Source organism: Nipponia nippon, unplaced genomic scaffold (genome assembly GCF_047370975.1).
Source record: "Nipponia nippon isolate SJK-2023a ecotype South Korea unplaced genomic scaffold, ASM4737097v1 scaffold_4, whole genome shotgun sequence".
In the NCBI taxonomy this organism is placed as follows: domain Eukaryota; kingdom Metazoa; phylum Chordata; class Aves; order Pelecaniformes; family Threskiornithidae; genus Nipponia; species Nipponia nippon.
Window position 1 is genome coordinate 23,510,707 of NW_028262358.1, and position 14,148 is coordinate 23,524,854.

Consider the following 14,148-nt stretch of genomic DNA (forward strand, 5'->3'; position numbering starts at 1 on the left):
TGATGCTCCCCCACCCCACGCAAGCATCCCTACCCTGAGCTGTCATTGTCTTAGCTGTTCATTGCTTTCTATATTAGATTGTCAGTATAAGCTGCTAATGACTTTGCTAGCTCAGCCCACATAGCCCTGGGCAATTGCTTTGACTTCCTCCATCCCTGAGGCCAAATTACGGTTGCCACTGCAATTTCTGTTGCCCTCCAGCCTCCCTTCCTAGTGCATTACAAAGAAACGGTACCTTTGTTATCTAGCTCATGCTGGATTAATCTAGTCAATTCTAGCTGGCCAGAAGTAGTCAGGTCCTATTTGTCTGCGTGGTGCTTCTGGGTAGGCTACATGCAATGACACTCGTGACTGGAGACCTTAAGGCTACTTAATGATAGTCTTTCAATAAGATGTAGAGCAGTTTCCTAGGAGCTCAGCTGTCTGCAGGACATTATGATGAATTGAGCTCCTGTGAATTTAAAGTATTAATACGAATCTGAATTCCAAGTTATATGAAAATCATGTTGGTTGTATTCTTTCAGAGCAATGCTTGTCAAATCCTTTGAACTACAATTTAAGTCAGTGAAATGAATAAAGTTTAAAAATTGAAAGAGAAAGTATTTTACAAAGTGTTCTGACCCAATGATATCTTTGTAGGTGTAGTTTTATATCCACAAATAACTTGGTCCAAAATGTTTATCTGGGCTAAACTGCAAAGGAAAGTCTTGCCTGCATATCAATTAATTTAAGTCTATGGCTATCTAAAAGGTCCTGTAACTCTGGGTTCTGTGGAATTTGTAGTGGCAGCTAGCAAGTATTTATTTGCCTAATAAGTATAGAAAAATTCTGTTCTTACTGATAAAGTAGGAAAATGGAAAAAGTATGAGTTTTTTTAATTTAAAAATTCAGTATCTTCTAGGCTCACAAAATCCTTCTTTTACACCAGAGGTGAGCAGATAAGGTTTAGGTAACCTGCCCATGTCATTCATATATCTATCTGCTTGCCTGCCTGTCTATGTATCTATTTCAGTTGCTGATGTCAGAGGGAACTAAAGTGACTCAGTGGCTTTGACATGGGCTGTAGGAAGCAACTATAGCGATCACAGACTGGGGAAGCTAAAAAAGTGGTCATTTATACTAAAGTTAGTTAAAAGTGAAAATATTTCTATCCAGGTTTGCTAAGGTGCAATGTGATATTGCTCAAGCTGGTCTTTTTGGAGGATTTGAGTGCAAACATTCAACTCATTTGTGGTTACAGGCAATATGCCAATACGATGGTGTCCAGATCACTGATTGGAGTCAGGCATGATGCTGTAATAAAATGTTGAGTTCTTCTCCTTGCATCTAGGGCTGGATTCATCCTGTCTAGCTTTAGACAGCCCAACAAGGAGCTCATTTCCCTTGGCTCCATATATGTCTGTAGAGCAACAAAAGCAACTCCAGAATACTTCTTCACAGACACCTTCTAAAGGTGCCTGCTGCTTACCACTGATTACGTAGGGACCCTGGGTGGCCTGATTCCTATCTGATTGCTCCATTTATGTGAGATGAAACGAGGCCTTTAGGGCTTCTACTATAAACTAAGCTGAATTTTGTTCACTCTGTGAGCCTAGAGGCACAAAGTGGCACTTGTCCTTTTTTATCATGTATGTAATTACTTTTTTATATGCTGTGACAGAGACATTTTGGAAGTATTCTCTGGAAAATTTCCTCATCTGCATACCCAATCTGAGTGCCGCTGTCCTGGAAGTCATCCCCGGGTACACCCATTGATACAGAGGTACTGCATCCCTAATGGTGCAGATGATACCACTAATGACAGAGTGCTGAGGTTGGATGCAGAAGCTCATCCTCTGTATTACATCAATGATGATGACATTGGGACCACCTGGATTTCATCTGTGTTTGCTAATACTTCAGGTCTGGATCATGGTGTTTCTATCACAGTAGATTTACAAAATGGACAGTATCAGGTAATGAGAAGATTACATTTGCTATTTATTAAATCAAAACTAGGAAAAGATTTCTGTAGACATTTCATTACAATTTTGAGGAAATTCAAACCTTTATGCTTTAAGACATTATCTTTAGGGGACCAGGAAGAAAACTTGCTTTATCAGCATAAAACAATGTAAAAGGCAACAGAATGCATTATGGTTCTTGTCATTATCTTTTGATGTTCCTTGGCTGTTGTAACAAGCAGTAATCTAGAACAGGTATACCAGAGTGGACATCCTGTGTGAAGACACTAATATTTAGAAATTGGTTGCTCCCTTTTAACTCCATTTTTGTGAATTTCAATTTTAATTTCTATTAAAACTTGAGGTGCTTGTTTTATACCTTCTGGTAGAAAGCTGACTGCAGTCAAATGGAATTTAACATGTCTGTGGCATGCTGATATATCAGAGGGGATTTCTGTTTTGTACATGTTCTGGAGATGGTAGTTTAGCCTCCTGACGAATATAGAAGGAGAACATGATAAGCAAGGAAGGTTCCTGAATAGGCCGGATTGCACCTAACAATTCAGTACACCGTTGAGGAGTGTCAGGATGTCTTGGAAGGAGGGACATATCAGTAGTGGGGCTACGTTCACAATAGGGGCTTTACCAAATTTCTGTGTATTCTTGCTAGCTTATCTTTTTTTCTTTTTTTGTCATTAATGGGGAGAAGGGAAAGAATATGATGATAACTTTTGGCTATGTAAGTAAGAATTAGTCCTTTAGTTAAAAGTGAGTTCAAACGTCTGTGAAGTTCTAAGACTTGGATTATTTGACACATATACATTTCTGCATAACCGGTATGCTGGGTCAAGTGCCCTTTAATGCAACACAGGGTTATTGGATGAGACTCCAAGCTAAAAATAGGGACATTCCTAAAAAAAAAAAAAAAAAATTTTCTTTTAAATTTACTTGTTATCAGACAAACAACTCATCAAATATTTGGCAACACAAAGCTATGCCCTTTATTTTTGCCAAAATAGTATTACTGTAGCAAATCGTGGACTTGACTTTGTAGTGCTTTTTCAAATGGTCTTCAAGAAAAAGTTCTGATGCAACAGTTCAGTTGTTGTGTAATAATGTCTGAGAGATCAAAGGGCTTGATTAACAAAAAAGATTATCTTTGTTTTTAATTGGAAATACGTGGACTGAAATATTGGTTCTTTTTCTGTCTGTGAGTGATAAAGCAGACTATATTGTGCATTGAAAAAAAAAGTTTATATTCTCATTATTTTACAACTCAGCCATTAATATCAATTCATGAATTTGTTATCTTCTTGTAGGTATTCTATATTTTAGTGCAGTTCTTTAGCCCGCACCCTGAAGCAGTAAGAATTGAAAGGAAAAAAAGAGATGATCTAAACTGGGAAGACTGGCAGTATTTTGCTAAAAATTGCAGTATTTTTGGAATGGATAACAATGGATCTCTGGAAAAACCAGACTCTGTCAACTGCCTCCAGCTTCCTAGGTATGAGTGGGTATTATCTGCGTAATACAGATGCTTTGAACAGGTAACATCCTGACACAATTCATTTCTATGTCCCATTGGGATAGAATCTTTTAATTTGGTATACTCATTTATTATGGGCTGTGAGTATATAAAAGATCCCAAATCTGACCTTTCGATTGAAGATTGCCAAAAGGTCATCTGTCATTTTTATCAGATTTCAGGTACTGATGTAACAGATAGATTTAAACAATCTAGTAAATGTGAAAGTATTCCTCATGATCTCCAAGAATGCAACTTGTTCTGAAGCTTAGAAGAGAGGCCAAACTTAAGTACAAAAGCTAATAATTCAGCCTTACTACTAATCATGCAAAACATGTAAGAAAGGGGTTGAAAATTGTATCTCAAAGCTTTCTAGTCTTTCTAAGCAAGAACCAAAATAAAACGGATGGGGGAGGGGGAGAAGGATCATTACCTTTTAGAAACATGTTGCAAGCCTTTTTACTAGACAGTTAGCATGTGCAAATTTAAAGTATTTTATATACAATATACATTTCATAAATATAGTGATATAGTGTATAACATGTAATATACAGTAACTATATATTGTAATTTTACACACATGCATGTATGTACATATATATATATGTATGAATCTATATCACTACATATATTTAAATGCACTATCTCTTGCCTGATTTCAGATGCCAGTCAATATTAGGCTTGTTTAGTACTTGGCTGGAAATCAGTCAGAAAATACAGTACCAGGTGCTGTAAGCATTTTCCTTTTTTTATTGTTTCACTTTTGCTACCTTCCTAAGACGTTTCAAGCGTCAGCATCTTTGTCTGTTCTCCAGGAGTTCAGTATTCTGAGGAGAGGAGCATAGGTCATCTGAGTTACACCAGTTTTCAGCAAAGGACTTTGAGCTTTATTGCTGATCTTCAGAGCAGAGGGTAGAGGAGAAGGGAAATCTCTTAAGGCAAACATTTTTGGATAAATAACCCAAATGAGGTGTAATACCCTCTTCAACCCAGAAATATGTATTAGTATATTTTCTATAAAGAACTGAAGAGTTAAGTATGAACTGTTTCTGTAAATGTTTTGTGATTAGCACTGTTTCTCCTCTGATTACAACGTAAATAATGATAGGAAGTGATATGAATGAATGATTGTGGGTACAGCTGATGTACAGAAAACTGTTTAAAAGATAAGAAATACACCCTGTAACGGTGACTATTCGGTGTACTCAAAGTGAAGTTACTGTTGGAACAATGCTTCAAATTTGTGTCAGTGGTGTAGCAGAGCTTGCTGCTGAGACTTATAAGAGGGAAAGGTGATTTTATTGTAAAACAAAACTGGTCTGTCTCCCCCCCATACTTGTAAGTGCGAAGACATGTCCAAATTGTCTGTCCAGGATTAAGACACCAGTGTGCTTGTAACCCGGTGGCCTAGCCAGGACTCCTTGAGTTGATGTGGAAGGCAAGTGACCTTGGCTTTGAAATCCTTACCATGGCTTGAGGGCTCTTGGTTTGGTGACCACATGGTAGTACTGAATGGACTCTTTTGTGTCCTTTAGGAGATGAAAGTGATTAAGGTTTTTGTTTCTCCATCCTGTACCACCTTTGTAAGTTAGGAGTTGCTCACTGTCCTTTATCTCCCCTGTCAGAGGCTTGAGTCTTTGCTTAGTCTGAATACTGACTGACCCTTGTTTTAGGATCTCCTTTGTTTTTCTGGTTTCCTGAGGAGCTACAAGTAGATGCCCTAAGATCTTGACGACCTACTTATCTAGGTGCTATCAGCCTTACAGTTCTTCTGCTGTTCCTGCTGGTGCTTCCATACCAAGATGATGTCATTCGTCGACCATTTGTACCCATCTTAACATTTCCATTACAGCTCTATATGTCATGGAAGCAAAATACTTTCTGCAGAGGGGAAGAGAGGACAGTATCCCCCAGAGAAACATACAGATATATTCCACTGAGATTTTTGTGAAGCACTGACCTGGACAGGGGCACAGTAAATTCAAAGATCCTTCATGAAGACAGAGGAGTATGACTCAGCAGACCTAGTCCAACTTCGAATCTCGTCTTTCAAAAGCTCAGAGATATTTTGAAGTGACGAGAATTATGTTTTTTGAATGTCGTATGTCAGGTGCCAGGTGATACCATGGGATATCTATTTTTAACGAGCCTGTGTAGGTGTGCAAATAAGCAGGAATTCTTGCCTCTTGCAGAGGCAAGTTCTACTCATAGCTAAATTCTGCCTAGTAAATATGCCAACATGAGATATGATTCATACCAAACTGTGCAGACGTGCAGTTTATATATACTTGTTTACTCAGCCTTTGCTTGAATTCTCAGGACTGTCCTTCCCCTTCTTGGGCTTAAATATACAGTTTTACTCTCAATCCTGCTGCATTCCATTAAATTTTCTTGCACTTCACTCATTGGAAGGTGGCATGTGTTTCTAACTCTGCTCACGCATCAAATAAGATGATACCGTCCTGTGACTCGAATTCAAAAATATAATTGTCTCTGTATGGTTTTTATATATGTTCAGCAGGTATATAATTAGCAATATAGGCATGTTAATTATCATGTTAGTCATCTGAATGATTTCCTTATGTAGTTCAAGCATAGTTCATGTTTCTCAAAGACATTATGTTAAAGTTTTCAAAAAGATGACACTGTATCAATCACACTTTATTCATATTTTGAAGTTGCCTTTTAGAGGCTTTACTTTTAATTGGAAACTTAGGGTCTGGAAAAGAGCATGGCCATTTGGAGAGAAACAGACATACAGAGGACATTTCCCCTGCTTGAATTCTGGTGACTGGGAATCCACTGACATGAGAGTTTTCCCCAGAAACCACAAAAAGCCTATGGACAGTCAAGTGGAGACCCTCTCTGAGGAAAAGGATATTAGGAGATAGAATCTGTAAAATGTGTGATATTTTGATTTTCATTTGTCTTCCTCTCTATTTAAACAGCTTTACACCGTATTCCCGTGGTAATCTAACTTTTAGTGTTCTTACCCCGGAACCAAATCACCGACCTGGTTACAATGATTTTTACAATACTCCATCTCTCCAAGAATTTGTCAAAGCTACACAAGTGAGGATACATCTCCGTGGCCAGTATCATACTAATGAGTCTTGGGTAAACTTTAGGCATAGATACTATGGAGTTAATGAAGTTACAGTCAGCGGAAGGTAGGTGTTATGGAACTCTTCCCCCACCCATCACTGCCTCCGACTATTACAGCTGTGCAAAGTATATAATGACCTGCCTAAAATTTAATGAAGTTGTTCTGCTTTTACATTTATGAACGAGAAGGGAATTTGGTCTGAAGCAGTGCATCAAGTTTGAAATGATTGGTGTACTATTTTTTTAAAACATTTGCTCACATGTTATTTTAAAATTAATTATACTTATTACACAAATCTGTCAAAAGCAGTCCTTTCCTTGGAATTACCAATGCCTCTAAGCAAAGGCTTATGATTGAAACCGTGGCTTGTGCTTTACTTCAGTAGCTCTTCCAAGTTTCATTATAGATTCCCAGACATGGCAATTTTAACAGTCTTAATGCAGAGCTCATTCTTTATTTTAGCTGTAGTTTTCCTTTTAAAACTGGGCAGCTGTCAGTAAAAGTGTTACATTATCTGTGACTGACAACTTTATTATATAAGATAAGTGTGCTGTTTTGTGAAAGGACTAATTATGCCCTGTAAATAATATGCAAATTTGGCAATGAAATAGTTTCCAAGAAGCATATGGTGCAGATTTTTGTTAATAAGTATTATTCCTGAAATAATTTTGGTAGTTCTCATTTTGAGAGAAAGCACCCCATTAGAGGCCACGTTTACTTTAAAATTTTCTACACTACTAATATGTTTTCATTATTGATTTAGATGTGTTATGGTAATGCTTTTACTAAAACAGCTACAATCTTGGTGACTATGTAACAGTAAAATAATTTCAGCTGTAGTTTGCAAAGCTGTGCCATGCCTCCAGAAGAGCAGCCCTTCAGGTAGAGTGGGATGGTTATTGCCTATTAACTAATACTCTATAAAGATTTTATTTCAGTAAGAAATGGACATTTTAACTGAGATCAAAATGGATTAATCTAGAAGATTATGCTTGATATGGTTAAGATTTCTTGAAAAACTATAGCCACACTGTGAGGCTTAATATTGATGAGTAATTGCCATTTATTTATTAAAGTTTTACATATTAATATTATATACTGAAATATAGTTTTCATTAAATATTATGTAAGGTTACAATAGCTGTACTACATGCTGGTTTTTATTTTCTTGGAAAGCAATTGTTGATACTTAAAAATATGTTGAGTTGAAGTAGTCTTTTGTAGGTTACTGCACTTAAGAACATTCTCTTTGGTGTTTATTTGTTCTTAATAAAGAACCAGACTGTGTAATACACAAAATTGTCTTTGACCGTGTTATATATTGTTGGACAGAAGTGTTTCCATGTTTTAATTTTTTCTTCGCCTACCCATTGTTCTTTCAGGTGTAATTGTCACGGCCATGCTGATAATTGTGACACAGCTATGGAACCGTATAGGTGCCTGTGTATCAAGGAAAGCTATACAGAAGGAAATAATGTTAGTATCTCCTTTGTCTCTCTACGTCACCTATGAACAGCCTCAAAATTGGGACTTTAGTCCTGGGAAAGAGTATGTGTATGTGTGTTAGTGTTGTCCTAGCTTTTATAGGGAAACTTTCCATAGCAGGGTTTGAGGGTTTGTATTAAATAAGGACACAAAAAACTTCTACCCCGCCCTGGCCAAAAGCCATTCCACCACAGACCATTAGGAGTGCTATGTTCAGGGATTTCATTTCTTGTTAGAGGATTAGGCCATTTTCAAACATTAGATGCAAACCTGAATTTAGACTGTCAGCATCTGATAAAGATTATGGCTCTACCAGCTGTAGCAACTAAGAAGTGATCTGTAGAGTGAAAAGGTAATGAAGACCCAATGTTCACAGCAGGTGTGCTTCAGGGATTTTTTTTTTTCTTTAGTCTACAGTAGTTTTAGTCTGGTCTGATGGACTCCAGACCCATTCAGTAGATGGAGCACAGCAGGCACAGTCCTGGAGTTCAGTTTCCAATTTAGTTTTATTTGAAAGGAAACAATTCAAATGGTCCAAGACACCTCCATGATGCAAACCAAAGCACAGTAAATGCAGAAAATTTGGAGATTTGCTTCAAAACTTCATGCCTAATCCAAGGTAAAATACTAACATAGATTTACCTTCTGATACTTGGAACATCTGTAGATACATGGGACATCTGTAGGTTGCAGTCTCTGACTTCAGCTAAGAATGAGATCTTTTTAATGCAGTTGTTTTACAAAATACGTCTAACAAGAAGAATTAAAACATTTTGGACTTGATTTTAAATGTCTCTTGTATAGCTGAGCACAGTTAAGAAAATGCTGAGGCATGCCTGTACATGTTTATTTGGAAGTTATTTTCTTGGGGGTCTTAATCATTATTTTGATCTAACCAGTGATTTGGTACTGGCTTTTTAAAACATTGAAAATTGAGCTTTGAACTTATTTATTTAAGGACAACCTGGAAATGTCAATTTCCCATACTTTTTACAGTCATACATGACATTTGGTTATCTTTAAAATAATCTGTAGTAGCAACATGATTGTTCTAATAAAAGAACAAACTTAATTTTTTCTGGTCTGTGTTTTCGGATAGTCAACATTTAAGGTTAAGTTTCTTGGAATTAATTAAAAGGCCATATTAAAAAATTCAGATACAATCTAGAAAATGCATTCTTATCATCGCTTTGCTCTGCTCTTAATAACAGCATTTCTCAATAAAGAGGGATTTTGTGTAGTGTGTAGTTGAAACTTACCAAGTTGCAAAATTACAATTTTCCTGCTAGTTTTATAATTCTTGGCTATGGGAGAACTAAAATGGGGATGTTTGGTATAAGTCATGGTCTTATAGAGAAATATGTAGAGGAGGGCTTAGAATAATGGAAAAAATTTTGTCCCTAGGTTAATTATTTGTCTCAAAAAACCCAAAGAAAGAGAAAGAAATGAAGAAGTTGAGGTTAAGAAAGAATGAGTTACATTAAAGGAATGAATCCCACAATCCCACTGAATGTTAGATTTCTGTCATGAGTACATGTTGTATTCCTTGCTAGATGTATGCCTTCTGGAAATAGGCTTTCTAAAAATTAAGAAGCGGTTATGGAATAGCAACAGCAGTAGCAAAGGGGAGACTAATCTCACATCAAAAAACTCCCAAGCAGTCTGTGCTTGCTAGAACAGAGCAAGAAGTGTTAAACTGAGTGCATTTGATATTGCACTTATGATCATGTGAAAGACCTTTGTAAAATTTCATAGGGGATCTAAGTTTTCTAGGTTTTTAAGCAGAAGTGTAGGATCTACAGTCTAAATGGGATTTGAACAGAAAATTGAAGTTTTTAGATGGGTCGAATTAGAAAAAAAATTCAAACTGACAACGTCCCTTTAATTAGAACACACATTGTGAAATGTTACTTTGTAGGGATTAATTATAAATATTTAATAAGATCTGGAAGTTCACCAAGCACTCTTGCAAGACTTATGCTACCTTGTGAAAACAAACCAAATACATTTTAATGACGTATCTGCCTTATCAGGTATTTTCTGTCAGTGTTAATGGGTTGTTCCAGTGAGTGTCACATTTTTGATTTGGCATATATGCATTGTAACTATAATTGAAATGCTTGAATGAACTGTATTCATTCAGAGTAGAAAAAGGATGTTGCTTAATTATTTTCCTCATTCTTTAATGACCGTGTCAGTTTCTACTAAATATGAAATAAAATAGAGGTATTAATAAAATAAAATTAGTATTTGCAAATATATCACTAACTATGTTGAATTTTATCAAAGATTTACATGAAATCCAAACAGCGTAAAGGTTTTGATTTTTTTTGTAAGGCAAACACTTAAAAGCAAAACCAAAATCCATCCTGATTTTTTACTTATTGGCATTGATAAAACTCTGTCTTATAGACTTGCACCTGTGTTTCTCAGGCTTCCACCCCAGTGAATTAGGCATTTATTATTTTTTTATTATTTTGGATTCAATTAAGCATTTTTCTCTTTTTTTGGAGAAAAAATTGCACTGTCAGCAAACAGTCTTTTTTTTACCTTCTGTCCTCTGCTAGCAGTAAGTGACCACAATTGAGGGTGTATAAGAAGGTTTTTGGTTTTAGGTTTCTTTTAGTATCCTGGACCAGAAATCAAAGATCCCTTGACAAGCTCTTAACATATGGCAGAGTATGTCCTTGTCACATTTACACTTAATACAACTAAAATTATCATCTTGAATTTATCTGGCGCATACATCTGGATAGCTGTTGCACAGCAAAGAAATACTAGAAACTAAAAATTTGCATAATTCATTGCAAATGGAAATCTTAGTTTAGTTATTTGCATCACCATGTTATGAAATTTGACATACCAAATGGAATTTTTTTTCCTGAGTTCTGTTTTGATGAAGAAATATATTGCTATGAAATTTGAGATGATGGGAAGAAGGGAATGCTTAAGAAGGACTTGCAGATGTTGAGGGGCCAGATTAAGCAAGAAGAGGAAATAAATCCAGAGCTTGTCTCTCATCTTATGAAAAAAATGTTAAGCTTCTTCATGTACAAATTGTTCTGTAAATGCCTTGTGTCCTGCTTTGGGAAATAGCTCTGCCTTTTACAAATGGAAACTGAGGCAGCAAGAGTAGAGTCCAGATTTTGGTAACATTTATATGCAAAGACTAATTTATAGACATGAGCAATAGTATGTTCAAAAACTTTGCATGATGTCACATGAAAAACTGGAAACAGCCCATGAAAAAAGACTACAATCAAACAAGGTCAGCCTAACCTTAGAGCCTCCTTTAAGTCAGTCATACAGAACTTAATAGAGAAAGGTAATGGCAAAATATACAGGATTAATTGTAGAAATAATAATAGAAAATAGAATTTAAAATAAATAAAGCAACTCTGATAAATGCTTGAGAGGATATGAATGGAAGTGAGAATGTGACTGGATACAGTAAAGGCTTCAGGCCTTCGGAGTTTTCTGTGCAAATAATTAATGGCCGTAAACATCTGCTGTCTGAAAACTGGATATGGCATTGTTGATTTACCAAGAATTGGATAAATAAGGCTTTTTATGTTATTACAGAAGAATCTATCTAAATCTTAGTTAAAGGTCAATCTGTATGATCGTGTTAGATGTTGGAATTAATGATACATAGTACCTGAGGAGCTGTAAATATTAACTGGAGTAAGTGGTCACTCAGTTAGTAACAAAGACTTCTAGCTTGCAGAAGCAAGCTAGCAAAAAAATGCACTTTTTGGTAAGGACTGGGCCATAATTTGTGTATCCAGAGGATAGGCCTAGGAGGTAGCTGGTTGTATCAGAATAAAAAGACAGGAAATCAAGCAGGCAGATGATTGACTGGAGTTTTACAAAACAGCAAGCAGAAAGGCACGTAGTTCAGTAGTCTTACCTGCCTGAAAATTTTAGATAAATTTTGATGTGTCTGTGGAAGTTATGGGTTTGTCCATGAATCCATCCCTGGAAAACTGGTGTAATTTCACAGTTCAAAGATCCAGGCTTCTAAAACAATTTGTGTACAAGCATTGCTGAAATACTGAAAGAACTTGTTGCAGTCTCAGGTGCCTTGTGATTTGTTGCACAGGTGATGACTTGCCGAAGGAATTGTGAAGTGGTCATTATCCCTTACACATTTTGATCTGATGTTTGTAAGTTTTACTTGAGAGGTAGGCAGGTGGCAACTAGCATTATGGTTGTCATTGTTACCTCTCAGAAATTAAGAAGGCTGTTCCAGTCTGAAAATGATTTTCAGGGGCTTATCCACTGTGCAGGATATTTATTTCATTTAATGTGAATGAAAACTGAGACATGACTAGGCTGGTGCTTCACTGTTGTTGAAGTAGCTGTTCTAAATCATAGTGCCATATATATTTATTGAATTTCTATGATTTTTTTCACATATTCCGTATGAGTGCCCAAGTGATTAGCCAATCTGTTTTTTTTTTCTTCTTTTACCCCACTAAAACTATTATTAAAAAAAAAAAATCCCATGCAATAGCTTCCTCAGAAGAGTGAAATTAACCCTAGAAGACCTAGTAACTGTGGCTACAGCACTCTATAATGTTACAGGGGAATGGAATTCGAAGGCTTTTTCCAAATAGACAAGGTAGAAAGAGGGAAAAACAAACACAAGATCTCTTAGAATTTAATATCCTGAGCAAGTCAGAGCTTTGGTAAAACAGAACACATGTCGAACTCATCAGCTGCAAAGCATACTTTCTCCCTCTCTCTTATTTTACAGAAGTCCTACAGAGCTGGAGTCAAAGTGCGAGTTAGATGGAGTGGATGCCTGATTTTGAAAATAGCTTTGAATTTTAATCCCAGCAAACTGAAGTGTGAATTAATTTACTGAGCAGCCTGATTGTCAAAATTAGTGTGGTTGCATACGTTTTGATTTTATAGGACTTAGTGTGGCTTCAAGTAACTTCACAAAAAAAAAAAAAAGCATAAATGAAAGAGGAGTTGAGTGGAAGTATATCTTATGCTGCCTGAGAACATCTGTGTTAGTGTTTGCGATCTCAGTTGTGTCCCATTATTGGAATCTGGCATTTAGAATGGTAGATCTTATGTTCTTTGCCAGTCAGGTTCTTTGTCAGTAACTTTACCATTGCAAAGCAGCAGTAGTATCTTTTCTTAGAATGCTATTTGGCATACGGTATTTGTAAACCATCTGTTACGTCTGTGCTTAGTTTCTAAAATTATGTTGCACCCTTTTAAGGTATGTGCAGTGTTACAATGGAAGCCCATAAGACACTCTTCACTTCTGTTCTGTCTTCCTGAGTCACTTGGAGTCACTTAGTGTTCTAGCTTTTTTTTTTTTTTTTCTCCTAATTAAACCTGGATTTTGAGTTTAAAAGGTCTTTGGGGAATTTACAAGAGAGAGATATGGTTCAAAGCTCTGCTAACATGTGGTCTTGATAGTCAAATGCTGTAGTGAGGGTGCTGAGGAAAAACCATAGGGAAATTAAGATGACTGTCTTCAGAGCTGGGCTAAGCTACACTGGAATAGATGTTGCCTAGAAGCCATATTTATTTGGCTAATGAAGCTAAATGGAGTGAAAGCATATTGTCCATTTGGGTACAAACTGGGATCTTGTAGGAAGGTAAAAATAGTATGTGATTAACTATCCTATTATAGTCAACGCTTACAGGGCAGCATAAAAAACATGGTTGGGTGATACACATAATGGAGTAGACATAAGACAGCATTTCAAAATGCCTGAGAAGGTGGCATTCTAATCTTGATATCACTTCTGTGTAGTATTAATGACACATGTATATTATAGAAACATGTGTATACTATAAGTATTATAGGGGTGTATGTACACTGGTTATTGCAACTGAACTTTGACTGATGGGTGTGAGATGGGAACTCCTATACAGTTTAGGAATAGAAAAATAGGAATAAATTCTACATAACATTAAAAAAAAAAAAAGGATGCCACCCAGAGGCAAGCAGTGGGATATTTTACAAGTGTTGGAGTAGAAGGTTCTAGTTGATCATGACTTATTGCAAGTCTTAAAGTATTGTTACCGTTGCCTTCTGAAGTATTTCTTTGAATATTTGTTGA

At 36.3% G+C, this 14,148-nt stretch overlaps 1 protein-coding gene across 1 annotated transcript in view; it reads left to right on the plus strand.

Moving 5' to 3' along the window:
• The window catches only part of USH2A (usherin), a 391,921-nt gene that overhangs the window by 36,786 nt on the left and 340,987 nt on the right, over positions 1 to 14,148 (plus strand). Inside the window, exons 5-8 of the mRNA XM_087774988.1 lie at positions 1,661 to 1,955; positions 3,263 to 3,447; positions 6,417 to 6,638; positions 7,957 to 8,050. Of these exons, the coding sequence (XP_087631114.1) occupies positions 1,661 to 1,955; positions 3,263 to 3,447; positions 6,417 to 6,638; positions 7,957 to 8,050 (796 nt within the window). The remainder of the gene's footprint in view (positions 1 to 1,660; positions 1,956 to 3,262; positions 3,448 to 6,416; positions 6,639 to 7,956; positions 8,051 to 14,148) is intronic.